Genomic DNA, 19,731 nt, shown 5'->3' with positions numbered 1-19,731 from the left:
CGTACTTACCCTTCGCATGGCTTCCTCCTCCTCTTGACGCTTTTCATAATGTGCAAAGTCATCAAAGATTGAGGTGGTATGCTTGAATGTAGCAATTATTTTAAGCACTTGCTTTGCTTTCTCTAGGGGTACTTCTTGAGTGTCCCTTGAATTGGTTACTGGTTTGTTGTCATTGTTTTCTAAGCGAATATGTCGTAATTGGTTATTGGGAACATCTTTGACAAAGATCCATTTAACTTCAAATTTGCCCTTCCACTTATCCTGAGACCAGACACCAGCATATGCATTATAGTCCACAACAGACTTCATTTCAGCCACTCCACAAAAATGTCCACTGCCATTCACACTGAAGAGTAAATAGAGCGGGCCTTTCCCATTCAGGGAACGATAAGCTGCATCCAAACGCTTATTACCATGCTCAGTACTACACCAGATAGAGTACTTAATGGAACGATGTATATCATCCTCGGAATAGCTCTTAATTATAAACACACGTCCATTCTTCAGGTTCCAATCAAAGTCTTTGGGATTATAGTTGTTTATGGCCTTTAGTTTTTCCAGCACTGGATGCACCTCTACACTAGAAGGTGAAGCACTAACTGGTACAACACCTAAACCAAAGTTTTCATTGCCTGCTCCATTATTCTGGTTGAAGCCAGTCCCCCTATTCCGAGGAGCTACCCAGCGGTTCTGCAGTTGTGGCTGCTGAGGCTGCACTTGGTGAGGCTGGGCCTGTGGCTGAGGTCCTTGTTGCTGCTGTGGTTGTGGTGGCTGAGGCTGCTGTTGAGGCAGTTGGCTTTGCACCAATGGTGGTGGTTGAATTAATGGCTGAGGCTGCTGGATTATAGTTTGAGGAGGCAGAACTGGTTGGGTTGGTGGAGCCTTTACCACTGACCCTTTTTCATCCCAAGTTCCAATATTCATGTTGTGTTTTATAGGAGGTGGTGGCACAGCAGAACCCCCAATGCCCACATTGCCCTTGGGTTTAAGTTTCGGTTGAGGTTTGGCAGGCTTTCTGGCAATAGCAGCCCAAGAAGTTGGTTTAGGTGCTGCACTGCTAACAGGGGGCACATTATTGGCTGCAATGCTAGTCATACCACTGCTGCTCAAGGCTGTACCTACAGTTTTTGTCACTGCAGCCGTCAGGTCACCACCAATTTTCAGTCCAGTCATGCCTTGCTCAATACTACTAATGCCAGGCACCTTACTCAAAGTATCATTGCCAAATCCGGCCTGTCCATCAGTAATAGCTCTCCCAAGAGAACTAGGTGGATAGCCGTAACTGCTACTATAAGCAGAATTTTGTGTTGATTGTCCCTGAGATCCACTTGTCCCCCATGTAGAGAAATCAGCATTACCAGGAAAAAAGTTAAATCCATGTTGACCAAGAAATGGAGGGGTATTTCCTAATGCCCCTGGTTGACTAAAAACACCATCTGGTATATAATGATGCTCTCCATTACTCATTTGTCCATAGGGTGTCAGATACGGCACAGGCTGGTCTCCAGCCGTGGACCATGCTGCTTCCCCAAGAGAATATGGAAATCCAATGGATGGAGCATAGTAACTAGGCATATATGGATCTGACATTGGTGGATAGCTGGTATTCTGCAAAACAGAAAACCACAATCAGTAGTGAAATGTACGCTTGAAAGAGAAAAAAGTTATCTGAAATACTGAAAGCAGTTTTAAGTGAATGAAAGAGATGTGCCTAGTCAACATAATTAAAATTTCAAATCAATATTATCAGCAGAAATATTTACAGATGAGTACCATCGCCCTAAAGACAGTCTTGCTGCCCAGCTGTACTCAAATTCACTCTACAGAAGACTGGCCTCAACCTCACAATCCTTCTGCTTCTCCTAGGTGCTAGGATTAAGCATGTAAAAATATGTCAGTGATAATTTTAAAATATTACAAAATTATGGCATTTTTAAGCAGAAAATGTAGGAGTAAAATAAAGATTGTGTTTCTGTCCCAATTTTAAAATACTGAGATTTTTTACAAAATGCTAATAAGCTTTACAGGTACAGAATATAATATACATACAAGATTTAAACAAATTTGGAATACTATGTCCAACAGAGGAATTAAACTGCAGTCTTTATGATGGAATCAAGTACTGCCACTTAAATTTTGTACTTAAGAAAAAAATGTAGAAATGCTGTATCTGAGAATAAAATAAAAATCAGTATTATGCCTACACCATGAAACACAATTAACTGTTTTACTCTTCTCTATTTTAAAAACAAAATACAGTAAAATATACTCTTCATCTTATTGCTGCTCTCTGAAGACACAGATTTTTAAAAGAAAATTCCATTGTCAATAAGGGAGACTCCAGAGGCTCTCAAAATAACAGTCTGTTCCTATAGCACTTTGGATGCCCACCAGAACTAGATGTTAAGACCCCACTACTGAAGACAACATACACTTTTAGTTATAGTAATCAAAAAGTCAAGAGGGAAATAAATTGGAAGCGTCCTCTCTTACTCTACTTGATAGCTTGCATAGTGTAAGACGACATTGGATCTTATGGGAGAAAGGCATCAAGTGTAGACCCAGCTGCAGACCTTTCGAGTTGCAAAACCAACCTGTCAGACAAGATGCCTTCAAAGGTACAACACTGGCATGACTGTTATGAGGGGTAACCAACAGCTTGCTGCAACAAAACTCCTTCAAAATCAGCCTTTCCTGCCCCGGCTCCCAGCATCCCTCCCTGGTAGATCCCAAGTCTTCCCCTCTGAACCCCACACCCTACTTCACCCCAGCAGGCATCACCTGCTGACCCAAAGGCCACTCCTGCCAGGAAAGCTGACTTTCATTTCCACCTCTCCTGCTGCTCCTCCAGCTAAATCCCCCAGTCTATCTCCAACTCAGTAACAGGACATCTGCAGCAGTTTCCCTTTTCTCCCTGCCTCCATGGCCAAGGGATCACACTACTCCAGCCTTCCTTACCCCAACTCATCCAATTATCCCAGCCTCTAACAACAAGCGTTTCCTGGGAATACACCAACTGAGCAGCCCAAGGAAACAGGTCCACAGAAAAACTTACTACCAAGCAACACACTGCTATCATACTCTCCTAAAATTCAAAGAGGAAACAGGAACCAAGGGAACAAACACCCATTCAACAAAGACAAAACCAGATTATTAGCACATAGATCTACAATCATCCCAATACCAAAAGTTGCTAGAAGAAAAACTCCAACCCAAGGTTAACTACAACCATGAAAACCATAGGAAATAATATCAGACCAGCAAAATCAAAATAAAATGGAAACATTCTCTCCGTTATCTCTCTCCACTACAACCACAACAAAAACAAGAAAATAACGGGAAAAACAACGATCGTTTGTCGTTAATCTCTCTCAATATCAATGAACTGAATGCCACCAATAAAAACAACAGACTAACAGAATGGACGAAAAGCAAGCCACAACCTTCTGCTACATCCAAGAAACACACCTGAACACCAAGGATAGACATTACCTCAGGGTAAAGGGTTGGAAAAAGATATAACAAGAAAATGAACCTGAGAGTCAAGCTGGTAGCCATTTTAATGTCTAATAAGACTTCAAACCAAAAGTAACCAAAAGAAATAAACTACATAATCTACCAAGATGATAACTGAATTTTTAACATCTATGCCCTAAATACAAGGGCACCCTAATCTGTAAAAGAAACACAATTAGAGCTAAAATCATACATTGACCCTCACACATTGATGTTGGGAGACTTTAATACCTCACTCTCATCCAGACAAAGACAAAGAAATGATGGGGCTAACAGACTTTCTAAACCAAATGAACCTAGAAGATATCTACAGTCACCCAAACACTTTTAAAAGACTACACCTTCTTTTCTGCATCTCCGGGAGCTTACTCAAAACTGACCACTGATGTGGGATTCCCCTCTGTATGCTGTGAATACCATTGGTTAATAAAGAAACTGCTTTGAGCTTATAGCAGAGCAGGGCAGAAAGAGTTAGGAGGAGAAAACTAAAAAGAATGCTGGGAGAGAGAAGGCAAAGTCAGGAAAAAGCCATGTAGCCCCTCCGGAGACAGACACCAGAACTTTACCCAAGTAAACCACAGTCTCGTGGTGATACACAGATTAACGGAGATGGGTTAGTTTAGGATATAGGAGTTAGCCAGAAATACGCTTAAGCTAATGGCCAAACAATATTACAAATAATATGGTTTCTGTTGATTACTTCGGGGCTGAGCAGACAGGAAAAAAACGAGTGGCCTCATACTACAGACCACATACTCAAGACACAAAGTAAGTCTCAACAGATACAAGAAAATCAAAATGACGCCGGGCAGTGGTGGCGCACGCCTTTAATCCCAGCACTTGGAAGGCAGAAGCAGGCAGATCTCTGTGAGTTCGAGATCAGCCTGGTCTACAAGAGCTAGTTCCAGGACAGGCTCCAAAACCAGAGAAACTCTGTCTCGAAAAACCAAAAAAAAAAAAAAAAAAAATCAAAATGACACCCTCCATCCTATCAGACCACCTTAGAGTAAAGCTAGATTTCAACAATAGAAACAGAAACCCTACAAACTCATGGAAACCGAACAACTTTCTACTGAAGGAACAATGGGCCAAAACAGAATAAAGACTTTCAAGAATTGAATAAAAATGAATATACAAGCCACATGCCTTTAATCCCAGCACTCGGGAGGCAGAGGCTTGCGGTTCTCTGTGAGTTCAAGGTCAGCCTGGTCTATAAGAGCTATTCCAGGAACTGCTCCAAAGCTAGAGAAACCCTGTCACAAAAAAAGAAAAAAAAAGGAGAGAGAGAGCTACCCAAAAAGAGAAAATTGCAAGTTATTCTCAAACTCAGGGCTGAAATCAATAAAATAAAAACAAAGAGAAAAACACAAAGAATCAAAGAAATGAGTTGGTTCTTTGAAAAAATCAGTAAGACTGACAAACTCTTACCCAAACTAATAAAATCAGAAACAAAAAGAGAGGAGTCACAACAACAGACACCAAGGAAATCCAGAAAATCCTAAGAATACACTTCAAAAACTTGTATTTTATTCAACTGGAAAATCAAAAATAAATGAATCATCTTTTCAAAAGATACCACTTACCACTGGTACAAGAAAAATATTTCTGAACAGAACCCCCTTAGCACAGGCAGTAAAATCAACAATCAAGCAATAGTACCACATGAAATGAAAGCTTCTGCATAGCAAGGGACACCATTAATAGGACAAAAATGGCTGCCTAGAGAATGAAAATTTACCAGCTCCAGACTTGAGAGAGCACTAATGTCCAAAATATATAAAGAACTCAAGAAACTAGATCTAAAAAGCCAAAGAATTCAATTTAAAAAAAATGTGGAACAGATATATACAAAGAATTCTCAATAGAGCAATCTCAAATGGTTGAGAAACACTTAAATGTCCAATATCCTTGGCCATCAGGGAAATGCAACTCAAAACTACTTTGAGAGTCCATCTCACACCTGTTGGAATGGCTAAGATCACTAACACAAATGACATCATATGCTAGAGAGGGTGGAGCAAGGCAAACACTCCTCCACTGTTGGTGGGAGCACAAACTTGCAGTCACCATGAAAATCAATAAGGCACCTCCTCAAAAAGTTGGGAAATGATTTACCTCAAGATTCACCATACCACTTTTGGGCATATACCCAAAGGACACTCTATCACACCACAAGGACACTGCTGCTCTACTCATAATAGCCAGAAGGTGGAGGGACCTAGATGTACTTCATCAAAAGAATGTGGTACTTTTATACAAGGGAGTATTATTTAGTTGTTAAAATGACATCATGCAATTTGCAAGCAAATGGACGGAACTAGAAAAAAAAATCACCGAGTGAGGTAACCCATTCAGTATTGACTTTATATAGACATTAGTCAACTAAGTGATAATCAAGCTACAATCCATAGATCCAGAGTGGGCCAGTATTGATGAAGGGTTCAGAGGGGACACATAGATCTCCCGAGAGAGAGAAATAGGATGAACTTTATTGGTGAACTGGGAGGAAGGGATGAGAGCTGAAATGGGAGGATCAGTTGGGGAAAAGAAGAGGAATGGAGCCGAGGGAGGGAATGTAGGGAGAGGCAACTAGATGTAAGGGGCATTTGAGGAGCAGCAAGGAAACCTAGGACAATGAAAACTTCCTAACATATGTAGTCAATTCTAATAAATTTTTCAAATAATGAGGAAGACAGAGTCCCAACTGGCCACTTCTCACCAAGTTTGTTTCATCTAACTTTGGCATAACAGTCACATGGAAATCCCCAAACAACCCAGGTTGCTGCCAAGATAATAAGCTGCTCTCCACAAACTGCCAACAAGACCCCACTGATGACAACACCCACATAACTCATTGAAGATGGAGAATTCGAGCTGGTGTCCACAAAGAACCTTTACCCCCATGTTCTAGTGTCTTTGGTATGGGAAGATACTCTCCAGGGTACCAAGAGAAACTAAAAAACCAATCCAGCCAAAACTTTTACCATCTTCCTACCTAAAATATTTGCTAGGGCAATGTTGACACAAAGCTTATGGGAGTATCCAACCAATATGTGATTTGACTTAAGGCCTATTTCATGAGCTGGAACCCATACTTGACACTGCTTAGGTGACCAAGAACTAGAGACTAGACAGACAGCTCAAAGACCTAAGATAAAACCAATTACTACTAGTCTAAGCATCAACACCAAAAAGATGACTCCTGTGATATCTGCTACACTCATAGATAAGTCGTTTACTCAGCCATCATCAGGGAGGCCTCCTCCTGCAGACATGGGAACAAATGCCCACAGTCAGACATAATCCAGAGAGATTGTACAACACCTAGCTCTAATTGGTATATTGCCATCAATTCTCTCCCCTCAGAGCTCAGGCAAAGAGCAAGAAGAAGAGTAAGTAGGGTAGGTAGTAACTGAGGACAACAGGAGAACAAGGCTTTCTAAGTCAACTGAGCAAGGATCCTATCAACTCCAAAGACTGAAGAACCAAGCACAGGGCCTACATGGGCCATGGACATATGAATTATAGCTTTCACTTTATTTTTACAGAACTCTTGAATGTGTGAATGAGTGAGTCCTTGATTTTTATGGCTTCTCTCAATGTATTAAAGAAGCCAAAGTGTGATAAATATAGTTAATAACTAGTTCATTCCAAAACTGATAGCGGTGGTGTTTCAAGTGTTCACAGCATAAAAATATTATTAAAACTATTTAGGGTATAGTTTAAATCCCTTGATATAATCATTCCATGTTGTATATCCATGAATCATAACTATATAAATGTCTAATTCTAAACACTTGATTCATAAAAGAAAAAAAAATCCTCAAAATATCCCTGGAGGTCAAGACAAATTTAAACTCAAGAACTGAAAATGTTTAATGAAAGACAGTCTATATTTGGACACTGGTTTCAGTTCCATAGGTATACTTGGATTTTGCACATTTTATATAAGTTTTACTTCTAAAAGAAAATAAGATATTTAATACTACTTATAAATGAGAATGCTGGTTCAGTGAAGGAGAACTAATATACGTAAGGAGAATTATAAGTCTGTAATATTTTAAGATAAAAAAATTTAACAAGACATAAAATTAAATTTTAAAACAAGAGAAAGGGGTTAAACCTAAGAGTTGAGAGAGGCAGCTGTAAATGACTTTAAAAAATCCTAAGTGTCAGAGAATTAATAAAAATATTTATTAAAAAGAAAAACATTAAGAAATGGATATGCTGTCCGGGCAGTGGTAGTGCACACCTTTAATCTTAACACTCAGAAGCAGGAGTATCTCTGAGACCAGCCTAGTTTAGCAGAGTGAGTTCTGGGACAGCCAGGGGAACATGGTGAAACCCTGTCTCAGAAAACAAACACAAAAACAAAATAAAGAACCTGAAGTACTTCAGACTCCCAACTTCCAAGCCCAGAATGCTGGCATGCAAATATGATACTAATACATGTGGAAACTGATGGGCTCAGAGCCAAAGCCAATGTGGGCTACATACATCAAAGCCAATCTCAAACAAACACACACAAACAAAAAGGCTCTCCTGATTTCAGAACCAATGGGTTAGTGATTTTTACAGTATCTATAGTGATTTTATTTACTTTCTTCTATTGGTCATTGCAAAAACTGAGATTTACTCCAAAAGCACTGTCAAGGCAATAATCCCAGTACCTGGAAGACTAAGGTAAGAGTCTTAAGTTTGAAGCCAGCGAGGGCTACACAATAACACTATCAAAATACAATCATACAGATATCATGAAAAGTGTTAAATATAATAAAATCTGTGTTTCACCAACTGCAATTTTTCACTCTGCAATTCTACCAAATAGCCTTAACACATGCACTCACTTCGTATCTGTGTCATGAATCCTTTGTCCCTGCCACATACCATCACACCAGTGACTAGGAACAGAAAGATGAAGAACTCATTCTTTGTACTAGAATGCTCCACAATGCAGCAACAAAAACTGACCCTCCAACTTAACTAGTATTATACTCATGTATAAAAAATAAAACAAAACACATCAGCAAAGAGCTAACTCATAACTATAAAACTTCACGGTTTAAGTTTGAAGGTTTACTTAAAAAAAAAAACTAAGGTGCTTATTTTTGGTTTTTTGTTTTTAAGAAATTAAAAAAAAAACCCTATTTTCAGAAAACAGTTGTCTTATTTCCCAAGGATGGGCATTGCTGACAAAAGATGAGATAAAGCATGTAAGTCATTTTAAATGCATTCATATGACAAATATAGCTATTTCTGTGAAACTCTAGTAGTAGTGGTTTTATGTGTGCTTTATTTTTTGTTTTAACTTTTGTGAGACAATGTTGCTATGCAGTGCAGGCTAAACTCAACCTCACTTAGGAAGTTCTAGGAGTACACCATCACATCTGGCAGGTAATTTTTTTATTAGTATTGACAATCACAGAATCAGACTTGGATTTTGGACTGTGGAGTAATACACCAGTAGAAAAATCACATCAATAACCAGTCATTGTTAAAATACAGGACACACAATGCCAAAACAGAATAAAACTTAAACGTAATTATTTTCTCAAGCCTCCACTGGGAAAGCATAAGGACTGGTTTAGTGTCTTGGGATTCCACTTGGTTTGTGGTATATACATACCCCTCTGCTAATAATGTGCTTACTATACACACACTCCTCTCCAATCAGTGCAACCAGCAACCTCAGAGCCACACCCACAGAGGACATGTTTCTATTCTTCTAACAACAATCAAACTTGGAAAGGTTCTATTTAAAAGTATTCTCAATGCATTCTAGTCTGAAAATCAGAGAGATCCAGCCAGGGCTGATTTGGGGTACATGAAGAGTAAAACAAAACTGTATCCTTTTAGGAATTATACTCTTAAATCTACTTATTCCTATGTATATGACAAAATTAGATGCATATGGAAAGGAACATACACAATGGAAAAATTATTGTATGACCTAATCTATCAATCAAAACAGAGAAGCAACCAAATTACACCCTCAGCAATCAGCCCATCCTTCCTTTAGACCTTATAAAGAGAGATCCCAGACAGCAACTTGAGGCCTTGAATATTTTCACTCATGTGCCTGGCTGCTCCCTTGCAGCATATGCTAAATTTTTCTACTGCTTTGCTTTAAATAAAATTTCCTTGCTACTTTTGCAAATCAGCATGGGTTTTAATTTCAATTCTGTAAATAAAATGGCCAAGAATCTGGAAACATTAAACACCAACAGTGATCAACACTGACCACAGGTAGATAACATCAGTATTCCAACTTCTTTAAATAAATGTTATTTTCAATTTACATAGCATCCTCAACAAGAGGGCAACTGAAACATGAAACCTGGACTCAATCACCACATTATTGTGAAGATTAACAGGGAACCAATGATCTGTTTCCTTCCTCCTTTAAAAAACACTATAAAATGGAAGAAGTATGGTGTCAGATGAATAAGACCAACATTAACACAATCCTAGAGCTAGCCGATATTAATCGGATTTAAGTGCAGAAAACAACTTAAATCACCAGACGAAATTAAAACACCTTTCCCACCAGATGATTCATCTTTGTTATTTATACTTTTTAAAATTACATGAAGGAATTAATTTTAAAAGCACAATGTGTAGAGCTGGAAAGTTGGCTCAGCAGTTCCTGCTTTTCTGGAGAAGCCATAACTTAGGGTGGACAACTCACAACTTTTAACTCCCAGGTCCCAAGGATTTAACACCCTCTTATGGCCTCTCCAGGACCACACACACACATGCAACATATATTTGCACACATACACATAAAAATAAATCTTAAAAAGAACCTCATAATCTATCCATTTAACTTTAGCTAAATCAGGACTTCAAGGAACTAATTCATTAAATACCTGAACAACTTTATAAAGTTTGTCAATCATGCTTACTTGAGTTATTCCAGAAATAAACTTAGTTTCCATTAAACTAGCAATTCTCGAGTTACTTTTACAGTTCAGCTAAGAAATTCTGATTTAAAATCATATAACTTACCTTTAAGATCTTAGACAATTTTCCATTTTTTTCTATACAACAAACCTAGTTTCCCAGTTCTGTATTGCTAATGCTTTTAAATGCACGCCTTGTTAGAGGTAATCATTTTTGGTACTGTGGAAAGACAAATGTTGACATCTTTTCTACCCCTTCCTGCCAAGCAGTCACAAATTCTACCACTTGTTTCCATTCCTCCTGATTTATTTACCCCTCTCCAATACATACTAGGAATCTAAGACAGCACACAAAGGAGAGTAGATAAAGAAAAATGCCCAAAGGTAGATGAGGGAGACCAAAGCCGTCACTTCTATAAGCTACAAATCAAGTCTACACATTCCACAAAGCAGAAATCTTTTGTTCAAATTGTCTAACGAATCATTCCATGAGAACACTTAGTGCCTTTTCCTCTTATGCTTTTAAAGGAATCTAGGTTAAAGTTACAGAGCACATTTTTCATATCTTTTTACAAGTGGAAGAAACGATACTAGAAATTTCATTCCAGAATATTCTCATGAACTGGTAAAGGTTGAAATTTTGTTTTCAAAATTGGATTCTACCAGTGACACAAATTTGACAATAAACACGACAGCAAAAATTTTATCAAAATATAAAATATCTTTATTTTATTGCTTCTTAGCATTTAAATTATCCTTAAGAACAAATTCTCAGAAGTTACTAGGGGCTAGGCATGTAGCTTAATTGGGGTACATGACTTAGCATGTACAATATCACAGATTCAAATCCCAGAATTTTGAGGGAAGGTTACTAATGATCTATATTTAATCTCCATGTTCGCAATAAAGAAATATTTATAAAGTCCTTAATTCTATTCTCTAATACTACCAAATTAAAAACTGCAGTAAATTAATGAAATTCAAATTTGAATATCTTAAAGAAAATATACTTAACTAAAGTTGTAAGACACAAACTAATCTATCCAGTGAAAGTTTCCAGCTAGTAAGTTTAATTTGCTTTAGTTAAAAATATGTGGCTGTAGCAGGCAATAGCAGAGCACTTCTTTAATCCCAGAATTTGGGAGGCAGAGACAGGTGGATTTCTGAGTTCAAGGCCAGCCTGGTAGACCAAGTGATGGACAGACAAGGCTACATAGAGAAATCCAATCTTGAGAAGGGGGAGGGAGAGGAAGGGGGGAGGAAAGGGGAAGGGAGAGGAGAAAAGAGAGGAGGGAAGGAAAGAGAAGGTAAGGAGAAGAGGAAAGGAAAGAAAAAAGGAAAAACAAGGTTGCAATAGTAAAAGATTAAATCATGTTAATATTCAAAAATTCTAAGCATAATATATAAAAATAACACTCATCTTTAAATATTTTAGAACCCCATTCAGTTACTTATAATCCTAAACCTTCAAGTGTTTTTCACCACATGTAGGCAAATTTCACATTACATTAATCTTGTATTCAATTAGATGTCTAGTTGAGAAAAAAAAAATCAGTAAAAACTAATAGAAGTTTATTCTTAAATCTGAATCTGCAGAAAACTTACCTGATTTGTCTGGCTACTTAAGTATGGCTCAAAATCATCATCATTTACAGCATCTTTTTGATGAATCGAACCATTTTGTACTGAAACTAAAAAACATATTTGTATTAGAAATGTTGTAAACCTTATAAAATTTATAGCACAATATTAACATTTCAAACACTTTTCAAGCCAACTCTGAAAAAAAGAATAGTACAGAATTTCTTGCTGTTTTGATTTAAGAACTCTCTTAAGGATAACCTTTAGAAATAATGTGTGCCAAAGAAAACCTAGAAATCCCATGATCTAAAACCCAACATTATATAAACCTTATCTATATACTCTCCTTGATCAAAATCTTAAATATCCCAATTTCAAAATTATAGTAAGCAAAGCAAGACAGAAATGTTGGGAAGGCTCCCTAAAACTGTGTATGACTTTAAAATAACCTTAAGTAATGATGTAGATAATATATTTGAGTATGTGACCTAACTTTATAAAAGTCTGTTAATCTGTTAAAGGTAAGAATGTTTTTCTTACCAAAACTGGGTCTTCTTCCTATGTTACCCAGGCTAACCCTGAATTCTCAATCATCCTACTTCAGCTTGTGAAGCAATGGGAATACAGGCATATATACAATACCAGGCTGAGCCTTCAAATAACTATTTATGACCTGAAGTTACAGTAAAAAATTACTTAAATGTCTCCAAAGTGGTTAAAATTGATGATTATGAAAAATCTAGAAAGGCCTAGGTCTGATGCCACATACTGGTTTCCACAGCACTTGACAAGTAGAAGCAAAAGGAGAGAAGATAAAAACCAGTATGGACTACACAGACTGAATATGTAGCACAACCCTCTCATTAAAAAGAAAAGGCCTTATGTTGTTTTGGTTTGGTTTTTGACAGTACTGGGGGTGCCAACCCAGGCCTCGTGTACGTTATGTAAGCACTCTAGTTAACATTCTCTAAGACTTTGATTCTCTAATAAATGTGTGTGCACATACCTTGATTCTCAAAGATTATCAACTCACTGGTGAAATTAGCATGCACTGAAGTTTTGTGTTCAAATCTAAACACCAATAAAGAAGACTTTCACATGAAAGTAAAACTACAATTAAGACACCAAAGATGATGATGATTACTCATGAAACACGTGAGAAAACAAACCAGAATGTCACACTAGTTCAAAACTACTTCATACACTGTAAAAAAGACATTATTTTGTAGTCAAGAAAAAAATACATTTGGACACTGTCCCAGTAGTGCCTGAGTATAGCATTGAAAACCTCCTGGATTTCAATTTCAGGTCTACTACTGAGGAGGCAAGTGGTCTCCAGTCGTGATTTGAGCTCATTAACCTAATAATAACTCAGGTTATTCAGTGCCTATTTCATTTCATCTTTGTATGAGATGACCATATTTAATAATCTTTATTAATACTAAATGCTGCAATACCCCAAATAAAACTAAAAATTATTCTGAACCAGAAAAACAGACAAAGGTTACTGGGAAAGTATCTGATACAGTAGCAGTATTTGTTATTGAACGTGAAATAAAAAAGAAAAGGCAATTTGTGAGGGATGTCAATCTCTTAGAATTACTGCTCAAAACTACAATATCACCAAGTATGGCCAACTAATGTGGAGTTAAATTTACCAGAATATCAACTCTAATTTTGTCCTAAGTGTACATTACCTAAAATGTAACATTAGTGAGCAGTGGCTTATGAGCAAAGATCTATTAAATCCCTTCATTCTTCATCCAATAATGTTCAGCGATAGCTCAAAAGTAAAACTACTCTGAGCATGAAGGATTCAGAGCTGACCTCTATGGCCCAAAGATCAAATGGATCCTGACTCCACTTATAAGATTCAACAGTGTTTCATAATGACTTCACCAGAGTCAGGTTTGGCTAAATGGGCTCCAGAATTAAAATATGTAACTGTTACTACTAACAAAATAAAACGGAGGGTGTCATATGAGGGCTAAGGTTCTTCCCATTGGTTTGACTATTCCTTTATCAACAATAGTGATGCACAGTCTTTTATTTCTTGAAGGACAAAAAAAAAAGTTTCTGACTAGAATAGACTATTAAACTAGTATGAATATCAGCCTGTATTAAAAACAATTTCTATCTCTTGTATCCATTAGTTCTTGGTTATCTAGTCCTTACTGCTAACATAATCAAAAAAGTATCCATTTAAAGGCTCCTAATAAGATACTAACTAGCCCTTTAATTTCAGAAGCATACTTCCTTAAAGCAACTGTTTCATAAGATTTTAGTTGTTGATCATTACTTAAGGACAATCTAATGCCTTGGAGACTGAAAGTCACTGAACATTAATGAAATCTAAGCCACTTCTATATTGTGTAAAAGTTCTTCAGGGGAAAAAAGAACAGATGACTTACATGATTCTTCGCCTGTTTCCTCTGCCCTATGAAGCAAAGTCAAATCAAGATAGAACATGGGCCTTAGAAGCCAGGTGATTCTCTGCTCTGGTCCTGACTACATCAAGTTAGGAAAGTCAACAGATGTGTGCATCATGTTTTCCCACCTACAAAAACAGCGACAATACCATATACCCTCTATCTCCTTACAGGAATGTTGTGAGGATTAGTAAAAGTATGAAGCCAAAATAATGATAGTATGGTGTTTTGAAATCATTTATTAGGGGGGGACAGAGAGAAGATACAACATAATATTGCTAAAATACACTAATTTTCTGAAACATTCAAACAACCAATTTCAACCTAATTCTTTTAAACTGCAGTTGTATAAAATGATGTACGTGTCCCTCCTACAGAAGGAATGAGGAGGAAAAAAAACCAATTTCCACGTCTTGCTTATTTATATAAACTTAAGGAACAAAAGAAAGGAAGGAGGAAGGCCTAAGAGGACATCTGGACACACAAATGAAGACACAGCAAGCAAAAGTTCTTGTTAATAAAGAAAATTATGGACCAACAAATAATTATCTTTACATTTTAACTATCTTTTGGTATTATCTTGCCAAGTATAACAAGCAGGTCTGACATTTTACACAGGAAAAAAAATTTTTAGTTAAAAAAAAGGAATATGTAAAAGTAAACCAAAAATTAGGAATTACATTTCAGAAGCATTTTGTCTTTCCAAATAGACTGACAGAACTCCTTTTCATTCTTTTAGTCCAATAAGCCTTAAGGTTTTGCTTAAGAACACTTTGCAGAAAAAGACACTAAAGCCAGGTGTTAGGCTAATGTCAGCTAAAGGTAATTCATAAAAGTAGCGTCTCAGAAGTCATATTAAGTCAACTAGTTTAAAATCTTAACTGATACCAATTTCTTAGGAACACATAAGGTTCTTAAACTCTGAAATTCAAAAATTATTAACCACATCTTTACAATTGTAAAGCAAGAAAAACAGTTTCTGCTTAATAATAGTACACAGACTTACTATAGGATAATTTCACTAACTTAAAAATAAGTCAGCTAAGACAGACGTTTTTCTCAAATACACAAAAGCTCCTAACTGCCATTTGCTATCAGTCCTGACTTGGCTTGTAATGTATTTGTAAACTTATAATGGTTTCTATCATTTTATAATGGTTTCAACTTACATGACTTTAAGCATACCAATACTTTTGGACCAGTAGCTTTTCTTCTCTTCCTCAAAAGAGGATAAAAATAATCCAACAGGTAGCATCTAGAGCAATAAGCTGTTGTGATTACAGTATCTTAACAACAGGATTTACAGTCACTCTTTTTTTGTTTATAGAAGAGAATTTTTTAAAAAAAGTGCAATGTGCTCAACAAACTTGGTAAATCAGTAGCTATATGTGGTATTGAAACCCAGGACTGTAAGAAATCCCAGTCTTCATCCTCAAATAAAACTATAAACTGAACAAAATGAGTAAAAGAAAAACAAGGAGAATAAAGAACAAGAACTATCCAAAAACCATAATGTGTATGTGTAGCTACATATCAAATCAGAAGTGACACTATCAATTAAAAATTCTCATATAAAAATGCAGTCACCAGGTGATGCAGCCTGTGGCTGGCTTCTGTCTTTAAGATAATTTATAAGTAACTGGTGTGTAACAACAGAGGTCGCTAGGCCACACCAAAGTAAAGTGATTCCTGAGTAAACCAAACTCGTGGTAATCCAGGACAAGCTTACAATACCCAATCTATATGGTGGTCTACATTTCTTATCCAAGAAGAATTTCACAGAAGTCACTTACCTTAAAATGCGTAACACAAAACACTTAGCACTTCAAATAGCCTTGCATAGTTCTAGGATAAAACAGTTTACACTAGGCAATAATGACCACAGATTTCAGATGGTCAGATTAGCCAAAAGAAAAAGAAATTCCTTTTAAATTTACAAATGTTTCAGAACTATTTTTAAATTAACCTCTAATTCTGAAGTTTATAATTATAACTAAAATTCCATAAGTTGATTCCTAAATGTTTATGTGCTGAAAGAAAACATTAATTAAAATAAAGCAGTAAGTTTGTTACCTACACACGTCAATGCGTCTGGTATATACAAATTTTTATATAAAATGCAGCATGACATGAAGGAAATTATTCTGTGAAGAGCATAATTATTTTCTAATTAACCAGCACTGCCACATAAAAACCCCGGAAAAAAATTAAAAGCATCAACAGAAACATGAAAGTTATACCTAAAGGGCTATTGCAGATCTTTATTCTCTAAGCAGTACTTGGTTACTAGGGGGAAAAAAACAGGAAGTATAATTGTATTTAGTGTCATTTCCGGAACTGCAAAACGTTATAACTATATAGTTCATTGGAATGTTCTTTAATTGGCACCACCCCAAGAAAGGAGTTATTGTCCTAAACTACTATCACATGACTTATGTCATAATGTTTCAATCAGCTGACTACTGAGTTCCACGGGCATAAATACAAACTACATTTATGTTTTAAATGCCTTACTTTTAATGGTAGTTTTTAAACAGTAAGTTATATAATGCTAGCAGTAACTGCACGAATAATTTCCTTCTCAGGTTTTTGTAAGATACCAGATTGAGACACACCTTGCAGTCAGGGCTATATACAAAGAGATACTTGCTGTTAGGAGTTCTGTACTGCTGTTGCCTCTTTGCAAGCAACTTTTATGGATCAGTGATTAACCGTACGATTTTCATTCATGTGACACAGAACGCCATCTGAACTGCAAGTATAAATATTATCCAGACATTTTAAACAGAATGTCCACTTCAAGAACGTACTTAACTAGACACAAATGTAGAAAATTGTGACCTAAGTTATATAACAAAGATAAAATAGAAAACTAAAGAAAAATCTTACGTTTTTGTAATACGTTTTGTATTACTGAAATACAAGCAAGACAGCTGTTTATTCTTGCAGAACTTCGGTTTCTACAAACGTAGCTTCAAACCCAGGAACTACCTAAACGTTAGCTGGCTTAGCTGCGATGGATGTTTTTCTAACCTTTACATTTAAGAAGAAAAGCAAAAACAAAAAAGAAGCCGCTGGCGGTTTAAAAATAACATCAGGGCAACATCTGAGAGAGAGAAAATGAAATAACCAAACTCACCTTTATTTCCTTGCCCTTTAGGTCTCTGGAGCAAGACGAAAGATGTGGTAAAGGGAGGGGGAGGGAGGAGAGGAAAGAAAAGTGTGTTAATCAGAGACATTATCGGAGACAAGTTATTCAGAACAATCCGCGTAGGAGTGAACCCCGCCAGCTCCTCCGCAGCCACTCCGCCGTCGGCCTCCCGCCGCCCCTCCGCAGCGCCGCCAGCGCCCGCCAGCCGCCAGCTAGGGGCCCAGGCGCGGCCGCCGGGACATCCGGCCCTCGGAGCGCTCCCGGGCGCCGGCCGCGGGCTCCGCCGCCAGCACGCAAGCCGGCCTGGGCGGCAGCCCCGCCGGACAACCCCCGCCGCGCCGTTACAGGGCCGCCGGCGGCTAGAGGCGCGCGAGGGTGGAGCTCTGCGGCTCGGGCCTTGGCCGAGCCCGGGCCCAGCTCCCTCACCTGATCCACGCTAGTGGCTGACATTCTTCACCGCAAGCCGAGAGGAGGAGCCGCCGCCGCCGCCGCCGCCTGGGCCTCTCCGCGAGCACTCACAGCAGTCGGCTGCCGCCCTCGCGAAGCTCTGCTCCAGCCGCCGCCGCCGCCACCGCCGCTCGCGGGGACTCCGGGAAGCGGGCTCGCTCTCGGGAATCGCCGAAGGGGCCCGAGCTCGCCGCCGGCACGCCGCTCGTCCCCGCTCGCCCTCCGCTCCTCGGGCCCACAATGGCGGACCAACTCCCGAGCCCCACTTCCGCTCCGGGCCGCCCTGACCTTCCGCTATCCAGTCTGACGTCCACGCACACCTCGCAGTTCCTCCCCCACTCCCGCCACGGACCCTGGCTCCGCCCTCGCCGCTTACGTCATTGAGCCGGGGGGGCGGGGGCTGGGGGGGGAACTGCCGTACGCGGGACGCGTGCGTGGGACGGAGCGCGTTTGGGGCGGGCGGGAGGGCGGCGCCGGCCTTCGCGTTCCCGCAGGCGGAGCGGAGCGCAGCGCGGGGTGACTCAGGCACCGTTGGGTGCAGATCCCGCAAAGCCAGCGCGGTGTCGGGGACCGCGCTCGCAGCTGCCTCTTTGTTCCTCTCGGCTCGCGGTTGTTTGGGTCTTTATGAATAAAGTAGCCCTCCGAGAGAGAAACCGTTGCTAGACTTCCGTCCCCCGGAGGGGGAAAAAAAAACAATGTTAAAATTCCACTAGAAACTAGTACTGTTACTTTCTTACCAGTTGGCAAACACAAAGGAGGTCGGTCATTTGAACTTTTGATATTTTTATTGGATTCCCTTCCAAGAAAGATTTCTTTAAAGGTGTAGCGTGGACTCGTAGTAAAGAAACCACATACATAACTAGTAACATCCTTTCAAAATCACCCAGGTTAAGTGCTAACTTATTAAACAGAAAATTAGAAAAACCGTACAGTCTGCTCCCGTAGTTTGACAATATCTTATAAACACTGGGTTAGGTCTGCTTTTCGTGTAAATCCTCAAATAGCATTTTTTGTTTGTTTTTCGCGACAGGGTTTCTCTGTAACAGATCTGGCTGTCCTGAAACTAGCCCTTGTAGACCAGGCTGGCCTCAAACTCACAAAAATCCGCCTGCCTCTGCCTCCTGGGATCTAGGATTGAAGGCCTAAACCACCACCACCGCCCGACTCTCAAATGCCATTTTTAAGGTGTGGTCAGTCCAAATCTCTTCCTCTTCTGTTCTCTTCCGTTCTAATCCCAAACTGTGATTCCTTCAATGTCCCAAGGTTTCTCTTACTCTCCAATGTTGTGCCTCATTTTCCTCTTCCCAGTTTGAGTTTTCAGCGTTTATTGGTAGAGGCACTAAGGTGGGAAATTGAGACTACACAAGAGAAAGAGTAGGAAAGCTCACAGTCTTGCCTTGGGCTCCTAAGAAGCCTGTCTTTGGAATCCCATGAATCTCAGTTGAATTCTTTCCTGGCAACAATTTGTTTATTGCTCCTATCTGAAAAGCCTTGGCTTTGGAATCCCATGAATTTCAGCTTGAATTCTTACCTGGTAATGATTAGTTTATAACCTTGGAAAAGTTACAGAACCTAAACTTGGCTTCAACAAGTAGCAGTGGCACAGGTAAGCTCCCCGAAACCGTGGCCTTGTACTTACTAGTTCTTACTTCCTTTGCTGAGCGAGTCCCAGCATCAAAATTGTAACTTAGTGAGTATTCATTAA

The 19,731-nt window shown here is 38.9% G+C and overlaps 1 protein-coding gene across 2 annotated transcripts in view; it reads right to left on the bottom strand.

Annotated features, from left to right (window-relative positions):
• Positions 1 to 18,156, bottom strand: part of Ythdf3 (YTH N6-methyladenosine RNA binding protein F3) — a 32,443-nt gene extending 14,287 nt beyond the window's left edge. Inside the window, exons 1-5 of one of the 2 annotated variants that reach the window (XM_075971326.1) lie at positions 18,006 to 18,108; positions 17,568 to 17,592; positions 14,411 to 14,556; positions 12,024 to 12,109; positions 10 to 1,608 (exon numbers count right to left, since the gene is read on the bottom strand). In XM_075971326.1, the coding sequence (XP_075827441.1) occupies positions 10 to 1,608; positions 12,024 to 12,109; positions 14,411 to 14,468 (1,743 nt within the window). In that variant the 5' untranslated portion in view covers positions 14,469 to 14,556; positions 17,568 to 17,592; positions 18,006 to 18,108. Of the gene's footprint in view, positions 1 to 9; positions 1,609 to 12,023; positions 12,110 to 14,410; positions 14,557 to 17,567; positions 17,593 to 18,005 lie in introns of both variants that reach the window. The other variant, XM_075971327.1, reaches the window with a different exon arrangement.
• Between the last annotated feature and the right edge of the window lie 1,575 nt (positions 18,157 to 19,731).

This window comes from Microtus pennsylvanicus, chromosome 5, assembly GCF_037038515.1.
Source record: "Microtus pennsylvanicus isolate mMicPen1 chromosome 5, mMicPen1.hap1, whole genome shotgun sequence".
In the NCBI taxonomy this organism is placed as follows: domain Eukaryota; kingdom Metazoa; phylum Chordata; class Mammalia; order Rodentia; family Cricetidae; genus Microtus; species Microtus pennsylvanicus.
The sequence above is the reverse complement of the archived record's forward strand: the minus strand, read 5'-3'. Positions and strand labels throughout refer to the sequence as shown.